The sequence below is a fragment of the Balaenoptera physalus genome, assembly GCF_965194825.1.
Source record: "Balaenoptera physalus genome assembly, chromosome: 14".
Lineage (NCBI taxonomy): Eukaryota > Metazoa > Chordata > Mammalia > Artiodactyla > Balaenopteridae > Balaenoptera > Balaenoptera physalus.
In genome coordinates, this window is record NC_138893.1 from 83,662,882 (window position 1) to 83,690,851 (window position 27,970).

General features: G+C 39.1%; 1 protein-coding gene, 1 long non-coding RNA gene and 1 pseudogene across 6 annotated transcripts in view; 2 read left to right on the top strand and 1 right to left on the bottom strand.

Moving 5' to 3' along the window:
* Positions 1–27,970, bottom strand: part of LOC309642703 (protein FAM136A pseudogene) — a 294,376-nt pseudogene that overhangs the window by 181,298 nt on the left and 85,108 nt on the right. The window lies entirely within an intron of this gene.
* Positions 313–27,944, top strand: ANXA7 (annexin A7). Of its 4 annotated transcripts, none has more exons than XM_082424543.1 (15): positions 439–457; positions 3,523–3,628; positions 3,722–3,776; positions 6,248–6,452; positions 7,061–7,162; positions 7,775–7,839; positions 8,272–8,337; positions 12,575–12,677; positions 12,897–12,991; positions 15,814–15,927; positions 16,166–16,336; positions 19,271–19,441; positions 19,521–19,596; positions 20,681–20,793; positions 23,249–27,944. In XM_082424543.1, exons 3-15 carry the CDS (start codon positions 3,723–3,725, stop codon positions 23,369–23,371), a joined length of 1,458 nt encoding a protein of 485 aa, XP_082280669.1. In that variant the 5' UTR covers positions 439–457; positions 3,523–3,628; position 3,722; the 3' UTR covers positions 23,372–27,944. The 4 variants fall into 4 exon arrangements, with proteins under 4 accessions (XP_082280667.1, XP_082280670.1, XP_082280669.1 ...); XM_082424542.1 differs by lacking the exon at positions 439–457 and adding an exon at positions 711–869; XM_082424541.1 differs by lacking the exon at positions 3,523–3,628 and having other exon boundaries at positions 313–457.
* Positions 8,345–12,296, top strand: LOC309642729. The gene is made up of 2 exons (XR_014253346.1): positions 8,345–9,374; positions 9,409–12,296. It is a non-coding gene; the product is annotated as an uncharacterized lncRNA (long non-coding RNA).

The window sequence follows — 27,970 nt, forward strand, 5'->3', positions numbered from 1 at the left end:
AGGAGCCTCATAAATATTAATTCAGTTCACAAGGGACTAATAAAAGACACCGTCTTTGTCCTCAGAATATAGGGAGGACGGCACATCAGGCGGAGAGGCTGCCCCTGGCCTCCCAGTTTCGAGCCCTGCTTTGCCGCCCACCACTGAAGGGGCTTCGGATTCCTCAGGACGGCTTCAACTTCCCAAATGGCTTGAGAGAGCCCAGAAGGAACTGTGATAAAACTGGTTGGTGCACCCGAAGAGAGCGTCTCCTCGCAGGTGGAGCGGCGAGGCGGGGCCGAAAGGAAAGCCCGAGTAGCGGCTCCGACGGCCGCCGGGACTGGCTCTGTCGGCACCGCCCCCTGCGATCCTAACGGGCTCGGGCGGTGGCCCTCGGCGCCCCGCCCTTCCCGGGCCCGCCCCCGGCTCCATCTTGCCCGAGACCAGGTTGCGCTGTGACGCTGCTCCACGGAGTCAGGTGAGGAACGGCGTACCCTACCCTTGCCACCCCTCGTCCCCCTCGGTCGCCTCGCCCCGGCCTGCTCTGAGGCCTGCCAGCCGGGAGAGGGCGGGGCCCCGCGTGTGTCCCCGAGCCGGGGGGCGCTGGAGGAGCCTGTGGGCCCCGGGAGTGGCCGGCGACTCGGTGTGCGCGTTTTGGGACCCGGGCTGCCTGGTGGGGGCGTTCGGCCGGGGGCGCATTGGGGCGGGATCGGCGAGGCGGCCGGGCAACGGGAAGTCCTGTTCGCCGGTCGTCTGTGCCCCGCGGCTGTCCGGAGGTCCGAGGGAGCAGTGAGGCTTCCCGCGCAGGCAGGGGGACCACAGGTGGAGGGATTGAGGCCAGAGGATGGCCCTGCTGAAGCGACCCCAAGGAGGGCTGAGTAGGAAAACCGGTGAGCAGCACCGAAAGCTAAGTCCGGCTGGTGACTAGACTTCCTGGTGACACAGCAAATTTAGGGAAACTTGGGACGTTTGTACTTGCTTAGTGAACCTAGGACAGAATGCGGAAGCCTACAATTGTACACTGGTTCAGGTTTATAATTCTTGGGAACTATTCAGGGAAGTGGCATTCCAGATTTGATTCCTAGTACCTTAGCAGCAGCAAACGTGCGCTGATTTGAACCCAACCTGTGTGAACACTTCTGCAGAAGGAGATGGCTGATGTCCACCATAAAGTGACAGAAATGAAAAGAAGTCATCCAACTGCCTTTAAACTCTCTAATTTCTGCCAGTTGGTGGAGAGCTCATCTGATAATCTGTCCTAATTAGATAATGAGTGTAATGAGTTACCTATCAGGCAGGGAAGGAGTTTCAAGTACTAGCTAGGGAGGTAGAAGAGAGAATTTCGACCACTGCAAAGTGAAGCCTCCTTTGAGTCCTCGCTGGTGGTGACTGTGCCTACGCTGTCCATGCAGAGCCTAGTCGTGCCTCCAGTTCTTTATTGAAGGGTCCTTGCTGACAGATTTAAATGGTCTTTCCCAATCAAGAGGCAGGTTTTGGAAAATTGTAGTATCTGCTGTTGGCCATCTTCATACACCCTTTCTATTTTGTATTTGTTTCATAAATTTGCAGCAGCTGCCTCCTGTGTTCCTGGGCTTCATGCCATCTCTGAGACTTGCATAGTGAGACCCATCCCTTTTAGTAGTTGACTCACTGGGTGGAGATGGTTTGGAAAACCAAGAATGCTTTTCTAGTCTTTTTAAAGTAGTTGCTGACGGAGGATGTTGAAAAGGAAATAAAAGTTCTGGTTCACTGGTATAGTCTGATTATTCCTTGGGCAAAGTTGAGTAGTTTGTTGAGTCACCCTCGGGTTTGTTTCAGCTTTTTACAAAAGCTTTTTAAATCTGCGTTTTGAATAGACGATACATGCATAATTCCAAAAGGACTCTTAGCCCTTTTTTTTAGTACATTGAAAAGTCTCCTTGTTATGCCCCAGCTCTCCTCTCCAGAGGCAGCAGTGGAGTACTGTTTCCTACTTTCTTGAGTATACTTTCAGGGATATTCTCTCTATATACAAGCAAATAAATGTAATTTTTACACATTTGGTTGCAAATTATCTATGTAGTTTTTCATCTTGCTTTTTTCCCACTTAATATGACTTAGAGATGGTTCCACATATGAGTAAAAAGAGAGCTGCTCATTTTTAATAGTTGCCTAACACTTCATTGTATGGCTATCCATAATCTGTTTTACCTGTTCCTTATTAATGGACTTTTAGATTGTTCTTTTTTTTTTTTTTTTTTTTTTGGCCATGCCACGTGGCTTGCAGAATCTTAGTTCCCTGACCAGGGATTGAACCCAGGCCATGTCAGTGAAAGTGCTGAGTCCTATCCGCTGAACTGCCAGGGAATTCCCAACCTTTTTCTGTTACAAATAGTGTGTAATGAATAGCTTTGTACATATATAATTTTGCATTTGTGTAAGTATTTTTATGAGGTACATCCTGGAAATGGAATTGCATTCTAGTCCTTTATATAATTATGCTTCAAAATGTACCCAGATTCATTTTCTTAAAGTTGTTATAAGTTTTCTCATGTACAGATAGTCTTTATCTTCATTCTGTTCAGAAACTCTTGTTGACATAGTTCCTCTAGTGCCCTTAAAGGTAAGATTTAATGTAGTAGCTAAAGGCTGTAGAAATAGGACTTTGTCACTGGAACAGTTCCTGAGATTTAGAAATTTAAATTGTTTTTGTAGTCTTTGGTGCTATAAAACTTGTTGCCTTTAAAATTATTATTAATTTCTCCCATAAATTATTTTCAGACTTTTTCACTTTCTTTTGACCCTGACCTCTTTTGCCCTTGGTCCATCTGACTGTTCTTAGATGGTATTGTTTCTCCTTTACTCCTTTTTTTATCAACTGGGCTTGGGGAAGAAGACAGCAAAAAATGATTTAACATCCTTTGCAACCAGGTCTTTGGATCCCAAATGACTGTTTTAAAACTGACTGGATCAGTTTTCTTATTTTCTTTCAACTTCGACTAAATATATGCCCATTCATTCTCAATTTAGCAAGTTTTTAGCTTCTATGCTGTGCTTATGTCATAAGGAGCACTATAATAACTTAAATTTATTTTCTCATTTTCCTTCCCCCCCGCCACCATCTCTGTATCAGCACCTAGGACAGTGCTTATTTAATAGTGGGCTTTCGTAAGTGTTGAACTGGATTTGTTTGGGGTACTTTTTTAAAAAAAATTTTTATTGGAATATAGTTGATTTACAATGTTGTGTTAATTTCAGGTGTACGGCAAAGTGAATCAGTTATACATATACATATATTGACGCTTTTTTAGATTCTTTTCTCATACAGGCCATTACAGAGTATTGAGTAGAGTTTCCTGTGTTATAAAGTAGCTCCTTATTAGTTATCTGTTTTATATATAGTAGTGTGTATATGTCATTGTTTGGTGTCTTGATAAAAAAGAAATACAAATCATTTATAGCTGTATTGGGGAGACGAGCCAAAACACATATTGAAAAACTTGGCGAATTAGGTGGTAGATTCAGAAATGCCAAAATATTCTGGTATCAAAATATCATTCACAGACCAGCAGCAATAGCATCACCTGGAAGCTTAGTTAGGAATACAGAATCTTGGGCCCCATCTCAGAACTACTGAATCAGTCTGCCTGCTGGACTCTTTTGAAAGAAGGTGTGTTTTGATTAAACCCTATGACAAAATATATCTTCAAAGGCCTTAATCCTTATAGCAAATTACAGAAGACATTTTTTATTGTTGTTACAGAATGTCGTACCCGGGCTATCCCCCCACAGGCTACCCAGCTTTCCCTGGATATCCTGTAAGTATTGCCACTTATGATACTAAAATAGCTCATGTCCTTGGCACAGGTCTTGTATAGAACTAGCCAGCCCATGACAGATCTTACAAATATTCTAGAGCAGGGGTGATAAATTCAAATGGCCAGAAGTACTGAGTAGAGTACGTGAGGGAAGGCAGGTGTTGTGGGGAACTACAGGGACTTGGCTCACCTGTGGAAAGGCAGTAGTTAGTCAGCTTAAGCCGAATGTGTCCATGCAGGGAGGCTGACCCAGTGTTGCTGGATAATTCCATATCTTCAAGTAAAGCCAACAATCTGGATTTTATGTGAAATTGCCCAATTTTTAAAATTGGGAAATGAATATTTTTAAATGTTAAATGCTGGGCTTCCCTGATGGCGCAGTGGTTGAGAGTCTGCCTGCCAATGCAGGGGACACGGGTTCGAGCCCTGGTCTGGGAAGATCCCACATGCCGCAGAGCAACTAGGCCCGTGAGCCACAACTACTGAGCCTGCGCGTCTGGAGCTTGCGCTCCGCAACAAGAGAGGCCGCAATGGTGAGAGGCCCGCGCACCGCGATGAAGAGTGGCCCCCGCTTGCCGCAACTAGAGAAAGCCCTCGCACAGAAACGAAGACCCAACACAGCCAAAAATAAAAAAATAAAAAAAAGGAATTCCTTTAATAAAAAAAAAAAACGTTAAATGCTGTATGATTCAATACAACATGTAGGTAAGCTAAATCGATCCTTTGAGTCACTGGGTTTTTTTGTTGTTTGTTTGTTTGTTTGTTTTTAAAGTATTTATTTATTTATTTATTTTTGGCTGCGTTGGGTCTTCGTTGCTGTGCACGGGCTTTCTCTAGTTGCAGCGAGCAGGGGCTACTCTTCGTTGCGGTGTGTGGGCTTCTCATTGCGGTGGCTTCTCTTGCTGCGGAGCACGGGCTCTAGGCGCGCCAGCTTCAGTAGTTGTGGCACACGGGCTTAGTTGCTCAGCAGCATGTGGGATCTTCTCAGAACAGGGATCGAACCTGTGTCCCCTGCATTGGCATGTCCCCTGCGGATTCTTAACCACTGTGCCACCAGGTAAGTCCTGAGTTACTGGTTTTTAACCTTTGTGTTAGAAGGTTTAAAATAACTTAAGAGGGGCTTGACTCAGAGGTAACAAATTGCAGTGGATTAGAGGTCCCTGGATTAGTACTTCTGAGACTTTTAGTATTTGGAGTGCATGTTATAAATGTGCTACCAAGTTCTGCCTTGTTGATGTCTATACTGTTCTGAGGACTAACCTCATAGCTGAGGCATAAGTAAGAATTGTGTTTCAATTTTATGCTCATAAGTATGTAGGGCTTCTTTCTAACTCTGGGAGAATAGAAAGAGGGGCCTATACAGATTAATGATAATGTGTATATTCTTATGTAAAGTGAATATATAGCTCTCCTGAATTTAGCATAGAAGAGATGAGAATTATGAATATGTTCCCAGGTCCCTATGTACTAAACTGGACTCTGACCACCATTTCAGTCAATATAGGCTAATTGTTAAAAACAGACAACCCTAACATCCCAATGACTTAACACAATAAAAACTTATTTCTTGCTTACTTCAGTCTCCTGGAAGTCAGTGGTGGGGGTGGCGGGGGGAGGGGTGTGGTGGGGAGCTAGGAGGCTTTGTTCCATGTCGTCTTGCGGGTTCCCAGGCTCCTTCCATCCTCTGTTGCCTTGTTATATTGGCTCTACCATCCTCTAGTGCCTTGGAGTCCTCCACTGGATCTTCTGCTTCCAGCTGGCAGATGAAGGAAAAGAGAGAAGAAGAGAGAGCTTAGAGGATTGGGCAGAAAGTTAAGGGGGCCAGGCTGGAAGTTGTGTACGTTACTTCTGTCCACATTCGTTTACCAGTATTCAGTCATATGGTCCTATTTAACTGCAACGGGGTCCTGGGAAATGTAGTCTAGTTTTGTGGCCTGAGAAAAAGTTCAGTGAACATGTAACACTCTCTCCACACTTAGACATTGTGTGATCTGAACTGAGGTCCAAAATGTCACACCCAGTGTATGACTCAGGTCACTGTTTGTTGTTTTTTTTTCCCTATTATGCACAGTTCCAGAAGTGTTGCAAGAAAGCCATGAATTCTTCTCTTTAGGCTAGAGAGGCAAATCTTCCTATTATTTCCAGGTGCTAGGAAAATGAAGGAACTAATGAGCTTTGCCAGTTGTTCCTGAAGGCTTGAGGTTTGGAAAGAGCCTGGTTCTTACTCCCAAATAGAGAAACAGACCCTTCTTGCCTAACACAGGTAGATTTATATATAACTGAATTCTGACAAACAAGTGTCCTGACAAACTAGTATACTGATAAACTAGTATGAGATACCAGGACTTCTAATGGGCTTTTTAATATGAAAAAGAATAAGCTAGACCTTAACAGTTATCTTTGTTTGTTTCCTTAGCTAGGTTCTATTTCTCGATGATCACATTCATTTGAAAATTTTTCTGGTTTTTCAGCCTGCGGGTCAGGAGTCATCTTTTCCCCCTCCTGGTCAGTATTCTTATCCTAGTGGCTTTCCTCCAATGGGAGGAGGTGCCTACCCACCAACACCAAGTAGTGGCTACCCAGGAGCTGGAGGCTACCCAGGAGCTGGAGGCTACCCTGCCCCTGGCGGCTATCCCAGTGCCCCACAGCCAGGGGGAGCTCCATCCTATCCTGGAGGTGAGTCGTGGGTTGTGGAATTAGTATAGCATTTTTTTTCTTCTCTCTTTAATCCTCTTGGTTCCTTCTTGTTTTGTACGAGGTCAGAGTTGCTCTTAGCCTACTTTCTACCTTAGACAGTAAGGACCTAGCTGGCAAGATAGAAGGATAAAGGTTCTCAGGAGGCATGAAAGCTGGGAGCAGTCTCCAAAATTCTGTTGTGAAAGGAATTAGAATAAATCTCATGGTAATAAAGGACCAATATATAATGGTTTTGTTGATAATTTGTAATCTTAAGAACTGATTAACATATTTCAATTGGCATGATTGTGACCTTAGGACAGCTTTGTCCACAGTATGTAAAAAAACCAAACCAACCAACCAAACAAACAAACAAAAAACTTAGCACTTTTGTATTATAAGTTATTAAGGCAGATGAATGAAGTAACATTTTTTTTTAATTTATTTTTTAATGGGGAAGGATTTGTTGAGAAATTGAATTTAGACCAAAAGGGACTACTGCTATAGCATTAATAATATATTTTCTTCTACTGTTTCTAAAGTTTTCACTTCAGTCATGAGAACCGTCGCTGTAGTTTGTTTCTTTTTTTCTCTTGTTCTTCCTCCAGGCCAAGGGTTTGGAGCCCCACCAAGTGGAGCAGGCTTTTCTGGCTATCCGCAGCCACCCTCACAGTCTTATGGTGGGGGCCCAGCACAGGTCCCACTACCTGGTAGGTACTAACTGTCCGGAGAAAAACAGTAGCTTGATATTTTGAATTTTGCAGTTGCTGTTGAAGGAACTTAGTAGTTTATGTTTGGGATCGTCTTTAGTAAACGTTTATACTAAATACTTCTTAGGTAGTATATGGTTTCATGAAATGTATTAATTTGATGAAAAAGTTTAATCAGCAGGATGGCAATAAGGACTTGTTTTTTTCATTTAAAAAAAATTATCTGTCCTGAAGCCAAAAAGCAAAACCTTCAAGAACTTCTCTGCTCGTTAGTATAGCACAAAGGAAACAACCCCCAGAACTATGTCCTGTCATCCTTTCCAGATAGAATCAGAATTTAATCTGGTTTAAGTGTTTTGTTCTTTTTTTAGAGTATTGTTTATAAAGAAATTATGTTAAATTATTTTAAAGAAATTAGGACATGGAATATTTTAAAAGGTCCTTGTGACCAAAGTTGGTTTTTGATTCAGTAAATTATAATACTTAAAAATTATCCTAGTGAATAAATAGTGTGAATATTCTCATATGTTTCCTTATTCATAATAAATCAGTGCTGTTTTGAAAAATTAAATCAGTTAAGACCTGATTGCTGTATTTTTTCTTAATATGTAGGTGGTTTTCCTGGGGGACCGATGCCTTCTCAGTACCCTGGAGGACAATCTCCTTACCCTAGTCAGGTATTTTTTTTTTTTTTCCTACCTTTTAAATTTAGTCTGGGTAACTGGATAATGGTAAAGAAGAGCACTACTCCTTTGCTGACATTAGAGGTTTCCATGAAGCAGAGGAGATGGTCTAAAACAGTTCACTTAAGACTTTAATCTTTGCTTCTGTTAGACTCCATGCTCTTTGGTCCACCTGCTTTTAAGTACTGTCCTGATGACTTTGATAAGACGAGCATAGGTCCCTTCTCACAGGTGATGACACCCATACTCTTTTTCATAGTGATTCACTTGGACTCTTGGTGTTGGTTTTAGTTCTTTTTCCTCCTCCCTTGCTGGCAGTATAACTATGAACTCAGGTGACTGGGTGATTGATATTTCTGCCAGTGTTTTATGAAGTATGGTTTTGTTTTCCATTTTTACCTTTATAACTTTCCACTCTTCTTTCAGATCAATACAGAATCCTTACCTTCCTATCCTGTTTTCTCTCCTGTTTCTTTGGATTATAGCAGTGAAGTGAGTAAGGTTTTTTAATGTTCACTAATCACTAGATCTCCTATATGTGCCTTCATTTGTTTCTAATTTCTCCTGTATTTGTCTCTCACTACTTCCTTGAGGGCTCATTGTATCTGTTTTTATCTTTATGTCCCTGTAGTGCTTGGCAGGGCTTTAAATACAGTAGCCAATTAATGTCTGTTAAATTGATTTTTCAGGAGTCTCAGAAGGTCTCCCATATATCAAATCTTTGCCCTGTCTCAATATAGCTCCTTATTTTAATATTAAGTTTTATTCTTTAATTGACTTGTTAATTCTTTTATATCCTATGCAAGTTACTAGGAACATAAGCAGTTTTATGTTTACCTTATCTTCATTTTCTCATTTCATAGTGTCTATTCATAAAGATCAAGCATTTTTAAGCTTTTTTTAGGCTAGGATTGGTAAGGGGTTACAGAATTGGAAGAAAAACAACTTAGCCATTTTCTGGCTTCCTTTCCAGATTTGAGGAATTTTTGAGCTCCAGAGAGATCAAGAAACTTGTCCAAGGCCACACAGCTAGTGAAAGTCAAAGCTGAGACTAGATACTAGCTCTTCTGCCTCTCAGACCAGTGGTCTCTCTGGTATACAGTGCTGCTTTGCTGATACAGTAAATGATATTCCTCCAAAGCCCATAGTAAATTGCTTTCAATCCTTTTTTAAAAAAATTGTTGATTATTAATCATATTATAAATCTGTAGTTACTCTAATCATTTGTTATGAGAATTTTTAGTTTAGTTTAAGCATGCATCTGCTTTTAAAGACATCGTTTTATGACTGAATATAAAAGATTTTTAAACATAAAAACACTAAAAGTAAAACACACATACACATGCAGCTTATCTTGCATAACAATTACCACCCTAAATTGAAACCAGGAAGTTACAGAGCAGTAGATTTTGGGAGATGGAAAGTGGAATAGATGGAAGTGGAATAGACTACCTTGTGAGGGGTGAGCTCCCTGTCACTGAAAATCCCCTGATAGAAGTTGGTGTGTGTGTGTGTGTGTGTGTGTGTGTGTGTGTGTGTGTGTGTGTGTGTGTGTATGTATAGGAAGATGTAAAGAAAGTTTTTGTCTTGGTTGGGCAGTTGGGCCAGGTGACCTCTCCTGAATGATCCAATTCTAATTCTATGGCAGTTTTTCAGCAGGAAGGTTGGAATGAAATGGATGTCAAAGGGTGGCACTTTTGGTGGCAGATAGTATGGGCTTTGCTGTGCTGAGAAATCCTCTGTAGTTAGGGTTTTGACCTCAAGAATATGGACCCTGATTTCTTTGAGTTCAGTATAATGCCTGCAGAATGATAGTATTCTTGATGAAGATTCACTTCAAACTTAGACTTTCAACAAAGCATAAAACAAAACCATTTTTCCCTCCAGATGAAAAATGGAATAAGTCTTTTGGTGGTTGTTGTTTGTTTTTAGAAACAAGAGGATGACAGAAAATGATAGTCGTCAAACAGTACATGATGAGGGTTAGTTTCTCTTACTGTCCAGTTCAGTGTATTATAAACAGAGGCTTCTGCCCTGCTTAGGATTTTGGTGACAGTGGTTACATCAAAGAAAACTTTCATCAGTGCTTGATACATTAAGCCTCATGTAAAGGCAATATGTTGAAAAAAATTTTCTGCTTGAATATTTGCTACAAGTAGAATAATTTTAGTTTTTCCTTAAAACCAATATACAAATATTTCTTGTTAGTTCTCTGCTTACATTCCTGGCTTAGAAACTAGTGAAGGATGATTGTTAGGGCTTATTGGTAGAAGAAAATGTTGGTGTGAGAGTAGAGATGAGTGGGAGGAATAAAAATGTTTGTCGAAGGGTCTGGTCTCCTTCTCCCCAATCACTTTGCCCCTACAGGTGTTGGCATATTGCTGTTGCTGTATTCAATGGGTATAACTCGAAATACCATTTCAGTTGCCTAGAAAGCAACTGAATCATTTTGTGTTTTGAAATGATTTTGATTGCATCTTTAAATGATATTTTAGAGATACTTGGTTAAATAAAATGTATTATTAAAATTAAATTTTAAAAAATGTGATGGGGGGACTTCCCTGGTGGCGCAGTGGTTAAGAATCCACCTGCCAATGCAGGGAACACGGGTTTGAGCCCTGGTCCGGGAGGATCCCACATGCCACGGAGCAACCAAGCTTGTGCGCCGCCTACTGAGCCTGCGCTCTAGAGCCCGTGAGCCACTATTACTGAGCCTACGTGCCACAACTGCTGAAGCCCACGCACCTAGAGCCCATGCTCCATAACAATAGAAGTCACCGCAGTGAGAAGCCCGCACACCGCAACGAAGAGTAGCCCCCGCTCGCCGCAACTAGAGAAAGCCCGTGTGCAGCAACAAAGACCCAACACAGCCAAAAATAAATTTTTTTTAAAAATGTGAAGGGATATCATCTTGCTGCATCCCATCTCTCTTAAACCCTGATTCGAATATTTTAAGAAAACTAATGAATTGTTTCATAGCTTTGTATTTAAAATTTTTTAAACTTAATTTTGTAATAATTTCAGACATAAAAAAGTTATAAAAATTATATACAGAATTCCTGTATACATACCGTTTACTCAGATTCTTACATAAACACAGTACAGGAAATAACAGTTTTATAATACTATTACCCAACCTTTAGACTTCATCAGTTGTCCCAGTAATGTCGTTCTGATTCAGGATCAAATCCAGGATGAAACATTGCATTTGTTGTCATGTCTTAAGTTTCCTTTAATATGAAATAATTCTTCAGTCTTTGTTGTTAATCACGTTGATACATTGGAAGAATACTACCAGTTATTTTGTAAAATAATCCTTAATTTGTGTTTGTCTGATAAGTCCCCCTGATTAAATCTAGGTTCTGCCATTTTGGCAGGAATACCACAGAAATGATGTCGTGTCCCTAGTGAATCATATCAGGAGGCACTAGTTGTTGATTTACCCCATTCCTGGTGATAATTGGTTTTGATCATTTGCTACAGATGATGTCTGCTAGGTTTTCTGCTGTAATGTTACAAAGTATGCAAATATCTTGGTTCTCATTATACTTTTACCCACTGATTTTAGCATCCATTGATGATTCTTGCCTGAAACACTTCCTACTGTGGTCTTTGTCATATGGTGATTTTTAAATTTCTTTATAGATTTGTATTTAAAAACATATAGTCCTTGTTTTGCTTTCTGGTTTATTTCCTTATAAAATCGATGAAGAGTATTGTACCTCAGATGACAGAGTCTCTAGTCATTAATTTCATCTTCATGCTTTTCTTATTATAAAATGTTTTATTTTATGTCTAATAATCAGGGCCCATACAGGAAATGAAGAGCTATTACCAGAAGTATATTGCTTGTTTGAAATCTCATTGGGCAACTCTGGCTCTACCTCACTAAAGCCATTATTATATTCTTTAAATAAAACACTGCCACTCATCTCACACTACCCAGGGATCAATCTCTTTTTTTCCCTCTTATTCTACCAAGAAGGAAACCAAGGCATAGAAAGATTGTGACTATCTTCACAAGCTTGACTATCTTGTTTTCTGAAAGTTTGGTGTCTGGCTGTCTTTTGGTGGGAGAAGGATAGTCTCTGTCTGTTCCAGAATGAGCCATGAAAATAAATATCCTTATCCTAAAACCTAAGTACTGGCCTCCTTGCCTAAGAGTGATGATCAGAGAAGTCTTTTTCCACCCCCCCCCCATATATATATATATATATATTTATTTATTCATTCATTCATTCATTCATTCGCACCAGGTCTTAGTTGCAGAAGGCGGGCTCCTTAGTTTCAGCTCACTGGCTCCTTGGTTGTAGCACATGGGCTCCTTAGTTGCGGCAGGTGGGCTCCTTAGTTGTGGCATGCGAACTCTTAGTTGCGGCATGCGCGTGGGATCTAGTTCCCTGATGAGAGATCGAACCCGGGCCCCCTGCATTGGGAGTGTGGAGTCTTATCCACTTCGCCACCAGGGAAGTCCCATAATCGGAGAAGTCTTAAGTTGTCTTCCTGTAAGCAGAGAAACCTGAGTTGGATTTTTTTTTTAAGTTAGTATTTCTTTTATTAAAGACGTTGAACATTTTTTCATATTATTTTTCTTCCAGTTTTATTGAGACCCAATTGAAATATAACACTGTATTAGTTTTAGGTATACAACATGTTGGTTTGGTATATGTATGTACTGTGAAATGATTACCACAGTAACTGATTTGGATTTTATGCCTCTTGTTCTCAGCCTGCTTCGATGACTCAGGGAACTCAAGGAACAATCCGACCGGCTGCCAACTTTGATGCCATGAGAGATGCAGAAATTCTTCGTAAAGCAATGAAGGGTTTTGGTGAGGAAAATATATTTTTGTCTTATTTACAATCAAATTCAAGTGATTGAATGTAAGGTAAAAATAAGCTTTATATCATAAACCAAGTTTATATGTGAGCCTGTGTGCACATCCCTCAATTTAATCTGGCACCAGGCACCTTGTAAGCATCTAACAGATGTCCTCAAGGAGCACCCCACACAGCCCTCGTCCTTACTTAGACATGTATGGTTCTTTCAGGTACAGACGAGCAGGCAGTTGTAGACGTTGTGGCCAGTCGTTCCAATGATCAAAGGCAAAAAATTAAAGCAGCTTTTAAGACCATGTATGGCAAGGTATGTTTTGTTTTTTTTTCAGGAGTGAGCATGAACAGTGGCCTTACGCCCTGCATTCTGTCAGGTTGGATACTGTCTTTTTATTAGTACTGGTGAGTACAAAGTAGAGACAGCTAGATTTCAGAGACCCCAGGAGAGGTGTATTCAATATTTCTTTCTTTCTTTCTTTCTTTTTTCTTAAATAAATTTTTTTATTTAATCTGTGGCTGCGCTGGGTCTTCGTTGCGGCACGTGGGCTTCTCATTGTGGTGGCTTCTCGTGTTGCAGAGCATGGGCTCTAGGTGCGCGGGCTTTAGTAGTTGTGGCTCGCGGGCTCTAGAGCGCAGGCTTGGTAGTTGTGGTGCACGGGCTTGGTTGCTCCACGGCATGTGGGATCCTCTCAGACCAGGGCTCGAACCTGTGTCCCCTGCATTGGCAGGCGGATTCTTAACCACTGCGCCACCAGGGAAGTCCCATCAATATTTATTTCTCTTAGAAGCCTTTCCAATTCTAGAGTAGTCCTTGATCTCACAGTCATACCTATTTACTATGTCTGGTAGGTGACACATGTTCAGTAAAAAGTAGATTATGACCACAATCCTGATCAGTAGCTTGGTTCTCAATCTTCTCCTTACAGTTGGATTCAAGGACTTCTTATGTAGCCCTTGCTTATTTTTGGTCCTTGGCATCATCTTTCACTCCTCTCCCTCCCTCTAAACATATCTTGTATTATGACTTTATAGAACTTCTTGCCATTCCCTGCACACATACTTCTGTTTGGTATATGTTGTTCTCTTGTCCTGGAACACCTTTGCCTTTTTTCCTGCATGGCAAACAAATTCTTCAGGATTTGTCTTGATTAAGCTACTTTGTGAAGTTTCTCTCATTGCTCTGGGCATAATTTGGCTGCTTCTTCCACTGTGGTCCCATAGCACTTTGTAAAACCTCTACTATAACTAATCTCACTGCCCACTCCCCAAAACTGTGAGCGCCCATCAGGCAAACCATGTCATCTTCATCTTTGTATTTATAGTACCAAGTACAGGAACACTAGCAGATAGCCACTTAAATATTTGTTGAGTGGATGATCAGTGACTAAATCCAGCAAGATTCTGTGGCTGAAAGGTGTCATCGTTTCTTAAATATAAAGGGCAAGACTGGGTAGCATTGGTTTGCCATTTAGATAGGAATCCTAAAAATTTTCTGATGTCCTCTGAATCCAGTGTACTTTTCTCAGAATGGAAGTAGAGGTCCACTGGCTGGTCTCACCTCATCTTTTCTACCCTCCCTGCCCAACCCCAAATCCACTTCCTTAGTCTTAAGGCTGATTAAGTGACACAAACTCTAGTTTCTCTTAGCGTTCAACATCAGACTCACTTTTCTCACAAAAGTACTTTCCATATTATGAATTTCTTTAGTTCACATGTAGTCTGTGCTTTGTTGTCCTGAATTTTCTCATACAGCACTTTTGAATTCAAACTAAATTCCCAGCCTGTTTTCCTTACCCACAGCTACCTTTTCTCTTGACTTCTTATTAATAAAAATACTATTCCTCTAGCCTGCCGTGGAGTCTTCTTTGATTCCACACTCTTCTTTGTCAATTAATCAGTGAATATTGTTTCAGTGCCTACTGTATGCCAGGCACTGCTTTGTGCTAGCAACTGGTTATTGACTGTGTCTTGTTGATCTAATCTGTAAAAGAGCTCTTTAAAAATGTGTCTTCTGTCTCCTTTTTTTCTTTCCACCACTCAAGTCCAAGCCTTTATTACTTCTTACCTAAATATTCCAGTAGCCTAAATTTCATTTATAGCCTCTGTCGTTATAGTCCGTACTGCCTGTTGATACTGCCTGTTGTTGCTGTATCAATGCCATTTTCTTATGTAAAAGTTTCCAGCAACTCCTCCCAGCATGCAGAATCAAATCCACACTCTTTAGCTTGGTATTGAAGGTAATAATCCAAGCATATAGTTACAACTTTGTTTTACTAATCTCTGAAAACATTACCCTCTAACAAAATTGGTTGTCTTGTTCCATTGAACAAGCTTTGCTCATTCTTGCCTCTATACTATTGATTCTCAATCTTAGCTGAGTATCATAATCTCTTTTCAAACTTAAAAACACGCACAGAATCTCTGAGTATTCATTCTTGATGTAAGTGTTTTTTGTTTGTTTTTTTTTTTAGAAAAATTCTGCAGATGATTTTAATGCATATAGCCAAGGCTGGGAACCACTTTTCTGTTCCTTGTTTGTGTTCCTCCTCCTTGCCTGAAATACCTTTCTTCTTTCTCTTTGCCTGCTAATTTTTACATACTCTTCAAGATCTGGACTAAAAGTTTTCTCTGAGCTCTCTAGCCCACTTTAACTTTTCCTATTTCAGCTTATTTCTGTGCTACTTACTCATCTGGTGCTGGAGTACAGGCTGCTTTATATTAACTTTTTTAAAATGTTTATCTTATCTTTTCAAATAAGAACATGATGATGACAATTTCTACTTCCTCATAGAGTAAGAACAGTTTCTTCTACTAAGTAAATATCTGTTTATCATTTTGTTAATTTGAATTATTCTTTGTTTCCTATACCTCTTATTTTGTACCTAGTGTAGTGGTGGAACTACAATAAATTTATTATTAAGTGTTTATTGATAGAATGAGTAAAATATATCTGCTTGAGTGTAATAAACTTAAAATAAATATTTATTTATTCCTTAGTATATAATATTCAGAACAGCAATTGAGGCTTTCATATAGCAATTCAATTCCATTTTTTCATATTTTCCTTAAAAAATTTAAGCAAAACAAAATTTGGAGAGCACATATACTTAGTTTGTATTTGTAATTTAACAGGATTTAATCAGAGATCTTAAGTCAGAGTTAAGTGGAAATATGGAAGAACTGATCCTTGCCCTGTTCATGCCACCTACGTATTATGATGCCTGGAGTTTACAGAATGCAATGAAGGTACTATATGGCATTTACTTTGAGTATTTTATCCTATTTCAAATGTAAAGCCCCATAAATTATGGCAGTTCTGAATTTATAGTGACAGCTAAATCAATACATTATTTTATATCACCTGAATATATAGAGCTTTTCAGGTCTGGAGGCCAAAGAAATATTTGATGGAACAGTAAGATTTAACTACTTTCAGAAATTTGGTGTTTTGTTGTATAATTCTCCCTTTCTTCATTTCACATAGGGAGCAGGAACTCAGGAACGTGTATTGATTGAAATTTTATGCACAAGAACAAATCAGGAAATCCGAGAAATTGTCAGATGTTATCAGTCAGAATTTGGACGAGACCTTGAGAAGGATATTAGGTCAGATACATCAGGGCATTTTGAACGTTTACTTGTATCCATGTGCCAGGTGAGTATAGCATGAAAGTTCGGGTGTTGGTGGAGGGAACGTTTTTTACTGCCTGTTGCCAGTGGCCATTCTTTATTCCTTTTAATATTTAGCCCCCTTGGAATCTTGACATCTTTAAGAGGGGACAACGCAGAATCCCCTGTACAGGTTTCTTTGTAGTCACTACTGAAATTTATTTCTGCAAATCTGGCCTTTGTAAGGAATCAGAAATTAACCTCTTTAAGGTTGTATGAAATCAGAAATCAGCTTGAGGCTCTGTGTCTTAGAATGGCGATGAATCTGTACTTTTGAGCTTAGCATTGTACTGTCAGTTAAGTCGGACCATCAACTGAAGGTATGTAGGTCCGCCATGCAAGTGCTACAAGAGTGAGGACTGTGAGGAGAGCCAGAAATGCAGAAAATGTTTCAGCGTTCACAGTAATATTGTGCTTAGTACTCTCCTTGTTCTGATTCCCCAAATGTGCTGGAAAAGTGGCAGAAAATTCTCCAAATAGGGTATTTGGAATGATACTACAAATACACTTAGAATGAGATAATCAGGGTATATTTGAAAGAGATGATGCAAAAGACTAGCACACTGATTCAGTATCAGGAGTTGTTGGCTATCCTGCTAGTGCACAAGGTTGGACAGTCTTGAAGATTCTAAAAGTAGAGGAGAGGCTCTTCACAGCAAAGGGAGGTAGTTGCAAAAAAGACAGTGTGCCGAAGTGCGTGGGTATGGAAATGAGAAAAGAAAGCAAATGGGTGGGAGGACATTGAATTTACCCACAACAGAGTAACAGAGCAGGGGAGTAGGTTAGCATGAAAAGAAAATCAGGACCAGAGAGTTAATGCTAAAAAATGATTAAGACTTTAATGAGGTGCTGAATATTTCTTTATGCAGGGTTCAAGGCCCAGCCATCTTTCAAAGTAAAGGACCCTATTCCAGGGAGTGGCTTCCTAGGAAAATGGGACTGTATTGTGTGCTTGAATCCAAAGGCAATCATCTGGGGAGTTGTTCCTGAGGTCCTTTGCCTGTGCTGTATTCAGTAGCCCATTTAGAATATGCTTCTACACATTCCTTGTGCCCAGTGCTCTTCAGAAGACAGTTTCTCACCTTCAAGGAACACCTCGCCATTTTGTTGCTCAGACAGACACTGAGACTCTAGAGGGCAGCCTTTCCTTTGTTTGGGTTTGTGTTTCTATTGATATTTTTGAGAGAAACCAACTACCCATCTAAGCTTTACTCTTATTCAGGCCCAGAGCTTCCTCCCTCCCTCTCTTCTTCCCAGTGAAGAGTTTGGTCTATAAATTGGTACAGGCTAGCAGTACTTGAGTTATTTATAACTTCTTCTAAAAGGCTCACATGTCATTTTCATGTATACATTCATAATAAATACTTGTATATTAAGATTACGCTTGGATGAACGAAAGGACGTTCATGAAACCTCCATATTATATACTCCCTCCTTTGACTTAAATTCCTTGAGGGGAGGGGCCTTGTCTTTCTTGTGTCCCCACCACTTAACACATCCTGTTGGTTCTGTTCCTCTGGAGAACCCTGACTAATACAGCCTGGTACAAAGCAAGTGCTCCATACCTTACAGTTACATGGATGAATACAAAGTGGAACTTAGTATAATGCATATTGATCTTAAATCCCAGCTAAGCAGACTCATAATTTCTTCATTTGAGTGGTAGTTTATATCTCCTATTAGAGGAGGTCCTCAGCGTGGCTCAGTAGTCGCTTCATCATGAGAAATCTAAAGTTACTTCAGACCCTGGAGTTCAGGGATATCCAGCCTCCAGGAAACCTCAGAGCTTATCTCTCCGAACTGAACAGGGGACAGTGCTTATTGGCTCAGAACATGAACCAATAGAAGTAGACCCTATCACAAGAGAAGTGAAAAATGAAATTCCTTTGGTGGCAGAAGGCTTTCTCCCGGAGGATAGAAGTGGCTGCATTGTTAGTGTTCAGGACTTGCTGGATCACGAGTCTGTGTGTGTGGCCACAGCCTCTGGAGGTGTCATACTTTGCAGTCTCAACACACACCATTCTGTTTCTCCCTGGCCCAATTACCACCCTTCAAACCACCTCCTCAGAGAAGCATTCTTGGACTCTCCTGGGCCATTTGTCATTCCCTGCTCTGAGCCCGCACTTAATTCCCAGAGACCTCAGTTATAGCCCTAATCCCACTGTGGAGGCATCTTTTATCTCCTTAATGGGAGGAATGGAGTGGCCATAGTCACTTCCAGTCCTTGTGGTTTCTATCATGCCTAGTCTCTTAATACCTGTTAATAAATGTTTATTGAATAAAAACAAAAACAAAACCAAAAACCCCAAAACTTCTAAACCAAGGACCAAACCCTGAAGAGTAACTTTTTTAAGAACGCCTTTCTGTTGGTGTACCAAGAGAAAGCTTTTTAAAGTGAATGTTAATAAAATTTTCCACACTTTCAAAAATAAAACGTGTGTGTGATTTTTTATGGAAACCATTTCTGATTTAATTTAGCTCTCAAAGCCCTGAAAACCTCTCATTTTAATATAACCGCATTAAACCATGGTCATATGTTATAAAATCCAAAGTTGGCAGTGTAATAAAGTACTAGTTACACTAGTATAGTTTCTTTGGAAATGAAAGATAAGCGTGACAAACTTTATGCATTAATTTTTAGTAAATTGTCCCTTTAAATCCAAAAGTGACTAGATTGGAAAAACTTTTTTTTTTTTTTTTACAATTTTATTTTACTTTTTTGTTGCATGGCATGTGGGATCTTTGTTCCCTGAGCAGGGATCAAACCCGTGTCCCTGTCATGGGGACCTGTCCCCTGCAGTGGAAGCACGGAGTCTTAACCACCGGACCACCAGGAAGTCCCAGAAAAACTTTTTTTTTTTTTTTTTTTTTAATAGAACTTGTATCACCTTCTTCTAATTCCTGCCTTCCTCTTTTGCAGGGAAATCGCGATGAGAACCAGAATGTTAACCACCAGCTGGCTCAGGAAGATGCTCAGCGTCTCTATCAGGCTGGTGAGGGGAGATTAGGGACAGATGAATCTTGCTTTAACATGATTCTTGCCACAAGAAGCTTTCCTCAGCTGAAAGCTACCATGGAGGCCTATTCCAGGGTATGAGCTTTTCTTTTGAAGATTTGGCTTCTATTTTAAGGTGTGAAAATATTTTAACCACTATACTTTTTGTTTACAGATGGCTAATCGAGATTTGTTAAGCAGTGTCGGCCGTGAGTTTTCTGGAAATGTTGAAAGTGGTTTGAAGACCATCTGTAAGATACTTTAGTGTTTTGCTTTGTTTTGTTTGTAAATGAGTGAGGCTTTGAATAGTTGTTCCCATTAAGTGGTGATTATTAATATAGCCTCCTTGGAATCTACTTAGGCAGAGGCCAAGCTAATCCTATGTTTTTATATGCAATTCTCTATGAATGGTTGGTGGTGTGATCAAATAGGATTGTTTTGAAATTATTTGGTCTGTATTCTCTATGCCCTTCTTGAGGACTATACAAAAATATATGATAGATTGTAGCATTTCCATTAAGGTGAATAGGAAAGCCCTAAGGAACTACAGAGTGCCACCACACAAAGCGTCATTTTGAGCCCCCCAAAACACCTTTCAAGTACTTAGCCCTATGAGACCCTTTTCCATTTTGAAATTAAAAACCCAGTTTTTGGTGTCCTGACATTCAGATGTTTAATGAAATGGAAATTTCATTCTCATGGAGAATATAAGACTAAAGAGAATATTAGCAACACATTGATATTAGCAATTGAATATCTTACAAATACTACTATAGTAATTGTAGCTAACATAATGATGTATAGTTAGTACATCTCTACCATCTGCAGGTAGAGACTTTGCTAATTTAATTTTCCTAAGAGAAAACATGTCAGATTTCTTATTATCGTTCTCAAATCTTTGCTCATATCTGTGTTTTCTTTTTTATATTGGAGTGTATCTTACATCCTTCCCTCAGTCAAATGATATATTTGACATCTAGAATTCAGATTTTAGTCATTATTCCTTTTAAGTAAGATATTACCAGGGCACAGTTGCTACAGTTTTTCTCACTTTAAGGGGGAAAATGTTAAGAAGCTAAGTGACTGCATCTATGGAGAGAAAATGGGATTTATTGGCCAGAGGGAATCTTGTAGAATTGAAGGTAGCCTGTCTGATGCTGCTGGAAAGAAAGATGGAGGCTGAGAAAAATCAAGGGGAGAATATCTTCAACTCACCTCAGATTTCTGAGATGATTACATAGAAAATGATCAAAAGCAGCTAGAAGTGATAGATGAACCTGGTGTGTGCACACCTTTGTCAAGTCATTTCACATCTGAAGCATCTCTCATTTGCAGTGCAGTGTGCCCTGAACCGCCCTGCCTTCTTTGCTGAGAGGCTGTACTATTCTATGAAAGGTGCCGGCACAGATGACTCCACCCTGGTCAGGATTGTGGTCACTCGAAGTGAGGTGAGGCTTTCTCTGTTTGTCTGATCTTACTTGATTTTGAATGTTGATCCTTTTTTCTTAGCAATATTAAAAACATTTTTTTCTTCTAGTTTTATTGAGATATAATTGACACTGTATAAGTTTATAATCGGCACTGTATAAGTTTAAGGTGTACAGCATAGTGATTTGACTTATATGCATCATGAAGATTTTCACAGTAAGTTTAGTGAACATCCATCATCTCATATAGATACAAGATTAAAGGAAAATGTTTTCCCTTGTGAAGAGAACTTTAGGATGTACTCTCTTAACAACTTTCATATATAACGTAAAGCAGTGTTAATTATATTTATCTCGTTGTACATTACATACCTAGTACTTACTTATCTTATAACTGGAAGTTTGTACCTTTTGACTGTCTTTCTCCAATCTTCCCTCTCCAACCCCTCACCTCTAGTAACCACAAATCCGATCTCTTTTTATGAGTTTGTCCCTTTGTAAGTATAATTGGCCTACAACACTATGCTTATTTCTGTTACACAACATAGTGATTCGATATTTCTATACATTTCAAAAGGATCCCCATGGTAAGTCTAGATATGACATGTCACCTTACAAAGATATTACGTAGTTATTGACTATATTCCCCACACTGTACATTTCATACCTGTGACTTACTTATTTTTCAACTGGAAGTTTGTACCTCTTAGCCTCCCTCACCTATTTCTTTTCTTCCCCCAACCCCCTCCCTTCTGGCAATTACCTGTTTGTTCATTGTGTCTATAACTGTTTCTGTTTTGTTATGTTCGTTCATTTGTTTTTTTAGATTCCACATATAAGTAAAACTGTACAGTATTTGTCTTTCTCTGTCTGACTTAGAATGTTAATTTCTTAAAAGTTCCTTAGTTGGTTGTCAATCCCTCAGGACTGACATTAAGAAAGGGCTCTCTTTCTCACTGCTGGTAGAGGTTGTATAAAGCACAGTGTTCACTTTCCTCATGCTGTGAGAGAGGCTTGCTTAAGTGAAACAGACCGCCAGGGAACTCCAGATGTTTATTTTTTGGTTTTCATTTTGCTTATGTAAAAAACTATGAGGGAGTTCCCTAGTGGTCTAGTGGTTAGGATTTGGCGCTTTCACTGCCATGGCCTGGGTTCAATCTCTGGTCGGGGAACTGAGATCCTGAAAGCCACGAGGCGCGGGGTGGAAAAAAAAAAAAACTGTATGAAAGACCTATGCAGATTAATCCCATTGCACATAAAAATTCTTAAAATTTAGCATACACTTAATTATGAAATAACTGTAAAAAATTTTATCTTTATCTTTTTACCTAAATATAGCCTCAGATGTATTCCTTTCTTTGACTTTGTTTATTTAGTGGACTTCTTTTTAATCAAAAGAAAACATATGCTATGAAATTATGTGAAAGGAGGTAAATCATTTTTTAAAAGAGAGCCGTAATACAGTATTTGGAAAAATCTTCTTGTGTATTTGTTTTTAGACTTAAATTTTCTAAGCAGGATCCCTTTTTCTCTAATTATAATAAAATATACGTAACACAAAATTCCCATTTTAATCATTTTTAAGTGTACAGTTCAGTGACATTAAGTACATTCACATTGTTGTGCAACCATCACAACCAGAACTTTTTCACCTTACAAAACTGAAAACTCATTAAACAATAATTCACCATTCTCCTTGCTCCCCAACTCCTGGCAACCACCATTCTGCTTTCTGTCCTATGTATTTGACTACTCTAGATACTTCATATAAGTGGAATCGTACAGTATTTGTCCTTTTTAACATCTTCAGGGTTCATCCACATTGTAGCATGTGTCAGGATTTCCTTCTTTTCTAAGGCTGAATAATGTTCCATTGTATGCATACACCACTTTTTGTTTATTCATTCATCCGTCAATGGACACTTGGGTTGCTTCCACCTTTTGGCTGTTATGATTAATGGTGCTATGAACATGGGTGTACAAATATTTGAGTCTCTGCTTTCACTTTTGTGTATACCCAGAAGTGGAATGGCTGTATCATATGGTAATTCTGTTTTTATTTTATTTTTTTGAGGAATTACCATACCATTTTCCCGTGGTGGCACCATTTTACATTCCTACCAGCAATGTACAAGGGTTCCAACTTCTCCACATCCTTGCCAACACTTGTTATTTTCTGTGTTTTTGATAATAGCCATCCTATCAAATGGTTTTTAAATGACTAATATATTTGGAATAGTAGATGAAACTAGTATCACCCTTATCCAATATCTTTACAGAACAGTAAATCAGACATTCACTGGGTGACGCTAGTACTGGTATGAATGCTAGCTATAAAATGCCAGTCATTTGGTGTTTTTTCCCCTCTGCTTTGGTTATAATTAGGATCTTTTCACTATTAAAGAATAATTTAATAAATATCAGTTTTCTTTAACAGCTGTTTTCTAATATCAAAAATATCATGTCTTGCATGCAGATTGATCTTGTACAAATAAAACAGATGTTCAGTCAGATGTATCAGAAGACCCTGGGCACAATGATTGCAAGTGACACGAGTGGAGATTACCGAAGGCTTCTTCTGGCCATTGTGGGCCAGTAGGAGAGATTTTTTTTAAATGAGTGAAGCTATTCAGAGCTTATCCTTCAAAGCAGTGACTGACCTGCATGCAGCAACATCAATCCTCACCTAACCAAAAGAGCTTTTTACTAAAGACTGTGTCAGGGTATTGTGCTTGGTTTGCACATGTGGTTATTGCCTTAATTCCGATGTTATTTTTTTCTCTATATACGATCAAGTAAAGCCATATCACAATGATGAAGTAATAATGCAATGTTTGTAAAACATAATTCTCACTGCTCTTATTCTAAATAGGATACCAAATTGAATAAAAGTCACAACAGTCTGTAATTCTGTGTAATAATATTGAATAAAAAATTCAATATTGAATAAATTTGAATAAATATTGAATTAAAAAAACTTGCCTTCCATTGGACAGTTATAGTTGGTAATAATGTCAAAACTGTATTACTTTTTTAAAAAATTCAGCTCTTTTGACGTAGAAGAGCAATTTGCATCTTACTTTACATAAATTGGTATTCTATATTCATAAACACTAAACTTCCCACATAGAAAATAGTTTAGTATTGCCTGTAATAACTTTTAAAAAAGGGATTATGTGTTTATGTGCATAAAATATATAGCCTACTTTTATGTCTACTGAGACTGCCTAGAGATCTTTATTGGCCCTTGATTTTTAAAAAAAATTTATGAAAGACTTTAATTTTAGTTGCAGTTTAATCATGATTCAAGACAGTGAAGCTTGCACATAAGAGGTGCTGAATTAATGAATAAACGAGGCTTAAATCATCTTCCTGGGAGATTGAATACTAGCTCTTTGGAGAAGTAGTTCAGGGAGTCAGTGATTTCAAACCTGGCTTTATTCCCAGTACTGAGCAATTACTTACCGAGTATGTTGAGCATTACAGTAGGTAGTTAGGGAAAGTATCAATACAAAGGAAGGAGGTTTGTAATCTAGTGGGGGTTCTAAACAAAAATTAGGATACAAGGAAATTGTAAATGTTAGATTATAAATTCTGCTGAGGATAATAACCCTATTTGTTCTTTGTGTTGAGCTCCCCGGCACAAAGCAGATATTTAATACAGATCTGGTGAATGATAGTACTAAAAATTGAGGGGGAGAATAGTAATTATCAATTATATTTTGATAAACATTTGTTTTGTGTAAGGACCAAGGGACATACATACAAGGTGGTATAAGACACAACCTTACTCTTAGAGAGATAGACCTATGTACAACTGTAGCGCAGGGCAAAAGCAAGATACATAGGTAGAAGGATCACTGGCTAAGATAGATTTTTGATATAGGTTTTGGAAAAGTAAGTAACAGTGATGGGATTTGGTAAAGGTGAGAAAGAGGGGTGTAAGGTACTAAGGAAAGAAAAGATATGAGCTATATATTTTTAAACTTTTAAAAATTGAGGGCTCTCCTGGTGGCGCAGTGGTTAAGAGTCCGCCTGCCAATGCAGGGGACGCGGGTTCGAGCTCTGGTCCGGGAGGATCCCACGTGCTGTGGAGCAGCTGGGCCTGTGCTCCACAGCTGCTGAGCCTGTGCTCTAGAGCCCTCGAGCCACAGCTGCTGAGCCCATGTGCCATAACTGCTGAAGCCTGCGCATCTGGAGCCCGTGCTCCGCAGTGGGAGAGGCCACCTTAACGGGAGGCCTGCGCACCGCAGTGAGGAGTAGCCCCTGCTCGCTGCAAATAAAAAGAAAGCCCGCGCACAGCAGCGAAGACCCAACACAGACAAAAATAATTAATTTTAAAAAATTGAGATATAATTCATATATCATACCATTCATCCTTTTAAAGTGTACAATTCAGTCGTTTTTAGGATATTCATGCATTTGTGCAACAATCACCACAATCAATTTTTGAACATTTTCATCACCCAAAAAGAAAACTTATACCCATTGTCAGTCATTTCCCCTTTCCCCTCCTTCTGCCCAGCCCCTGGCAATCACTAATCTACTTTCTGTCTCTATGGATTTCCCTATTGGGGCTTTTCATATGAATGGAATCATACAAGGCATTGCCCTTTGTGTCTGGCTTCTTTGAATTAGCATACTGTTCTTAAGATTCACCTGTGTTGTAGCATGAATCAATACTTCATTCTGATTTGTGGCTGGATAATCCATTGGATATACATTTTGCTTGTCCATTTATCAATTGATGGACATTTGGGTTGTTTTCACCTATTGACCATTATGAATAATGCTGCTATGAACATTCATGTACAAGTTTTTCTGTGGACACATGTTTTCATTTCTCTTGGCTATAGTACTATGAGTGGAATTGCTGGTACGTACAGTATCTTTATGTTTAACTTTTTTTTTTTTTTTTTGCTGCCCATTAGAACATTTATTTCTCAGAGAGAAAATAAGTTTAAGACAGTCATATTACAGTAAGTAAAATTAACTTTTGTATTCTTTACAAGCATAGATTTTTCTCTTTATTACCTCTCTTATACCATCTGTTACAAACAATTCTAGAAAGCAAATAAAGTCACTTTCTACAATAAATAGAGCATCGTGTGCTTCACAGCAGACGTGACTGAGACATAGGCCCCATGCCACAGCAGGACCTGAACTGTTTCCCGTTCTAAAAGAGCAGTTTTAAAAATGAGATTCAGAGAGAGACTGAAAGATTCAAAGAGACTGAAAAAAAAAAGGGAGAGAGAAAGAGACTAAGAAAGAGAAAGTGTTAGGGGGAAGAAAGAGACACAGAAAGAGAGTACGTTTAACCTTTTAAAGATCTGCCAAACTATTTTCCAAAGCAGCTGTATGTACCAATTTACAATCCTACTGGCAATGAATGAGGCTTCCAATTTCTCCTCATTCTTATCAACACTATCATTGTCTATTTGAATATAGGCATCCTAGTGGATGTGAAGTGGCATCTCATTGCAGTTTTGATTTGCATTTCCCTAATGACTAACGAGCATATTTTCTTGAGCTTATTGGCCATTTGCATATCTTCTTTGGAAAAATGTCTATTCAAATACCCATTTTCATATTCGGGGAACTAGGATCCTGCAAGCCTCACGGCCAAAAAAAAAAGGTATGTAGTGCACAAGGTAGGATAGTTATTTCAGTGCAGATTCACTCACAACCCTCACTGGGGAAAAAATCCAGAGAGAAATGCCTTACTCAACAGTTGCATAGTTTTATTTTGAGAACTTTTATGACATAACACTGCAACTTTAAAAAATCCTTTTCTCAATTTTTATAATTTTTATGTGTTTATTAGCAGAAATACAATTTATTTTTAAAATTTGGCTCTGGTAATTGTATCCTAAGCAAAGAGTTTCCATGGGGAGTAGTGTGTGGGTGTGTGTATAGTTTAATAATATATTTTGAAATAGTTTCAAATGTATAGAAAAGTTGCCAGAACAGTACAAAGAACTCCCATGCTCCCATGTCCTCTTCACCCAGATTCTCATATAGTTAACATGTTATTGGTTCATTGCTCACTCTGAGTATGTGTGTGTGTGCATATATCCTTTGTTATTAGTCTTTTTCTGAAACGTTTGAGGGTTGAGAGAGCAAACTGCAGTCATGATGTCCCATCACTCCTAAACACTCCAGCGGGTATTTTCCTCCAAACAGGGACACTCTTCTACATAACAGCAAACAATCTTCCACACCAGGAAATCAATATTGGTACAACACTACCACCCAATCTACTAAGCCCATTCAAATTTCGCCCACTATCCCAACAATGTCTCTTTTCCTTTCTGGGTCAACATGCTATACAGGAATACGTATTGCATTTAGTTGTGTATTTTCAGACTCCTTTAATCTGCAAGAGTTGCCAGTCTTTCATGGCCTTGACAGTTTTATTAAAGGGTACAGGCCTTACTTTCTATAGCACGGCTTACAACCGGGGTCCCTTGTTTGCAGGAGTACCACGAAATGGTGCTTTGCTTTTCCCAGTGAGTCTCATCAGGAGGCACAAAATGTAGACTCCTCCTGACACTGGTGATGTTAACCTTGATCACTTGATCATGTTGGTTTCTTAAATTCACTGTTTTTCCCTTTGTAATTGATTAGTATTCCAAAATCATGCCAGTATCCTATTCCTCATCAAACTTCCACACACCAATCTTAGCACTGAAGACTCATGTCTAAATCATCCACTTCTATAGTTGGTGCCAAATGGTAATTCTCTATTTCCATCATTTCCTCTCCATTATTGGGTTGGCATTCTACTGTTAGAAAGAGCTTTCCTTTCTCTTCATTTATTTATATCAATGTGAACTGGTGTATTCCTATTTTATTCAATGGATTGTAATCCATTATTATCATTGTTTATCTTGATCCTCAAATTGTCTCTGATTTGGCCAGGAGCCCCTTCAAGCTGACTCTTAGCAGTGCAACATTTTAAAGTTGTATACTGGTAAGATTCATCCATGTTGTGAAGAGCTGTAGTTTATTCATTTTGACTCCTTTGTAATATGAGATATTGTGAATATATATCAGTGTATTCATCCACTCTTCCGTTTGGGTTGTTTCCAGGTTTTTGCCATTGTATTTTGCCATTCCAACTCTAAAGTAATGTTGAATTTCAAACGTATTAAATTTTTGCATTAACATCATATACTTTGAGTCTGTTTATTGTATA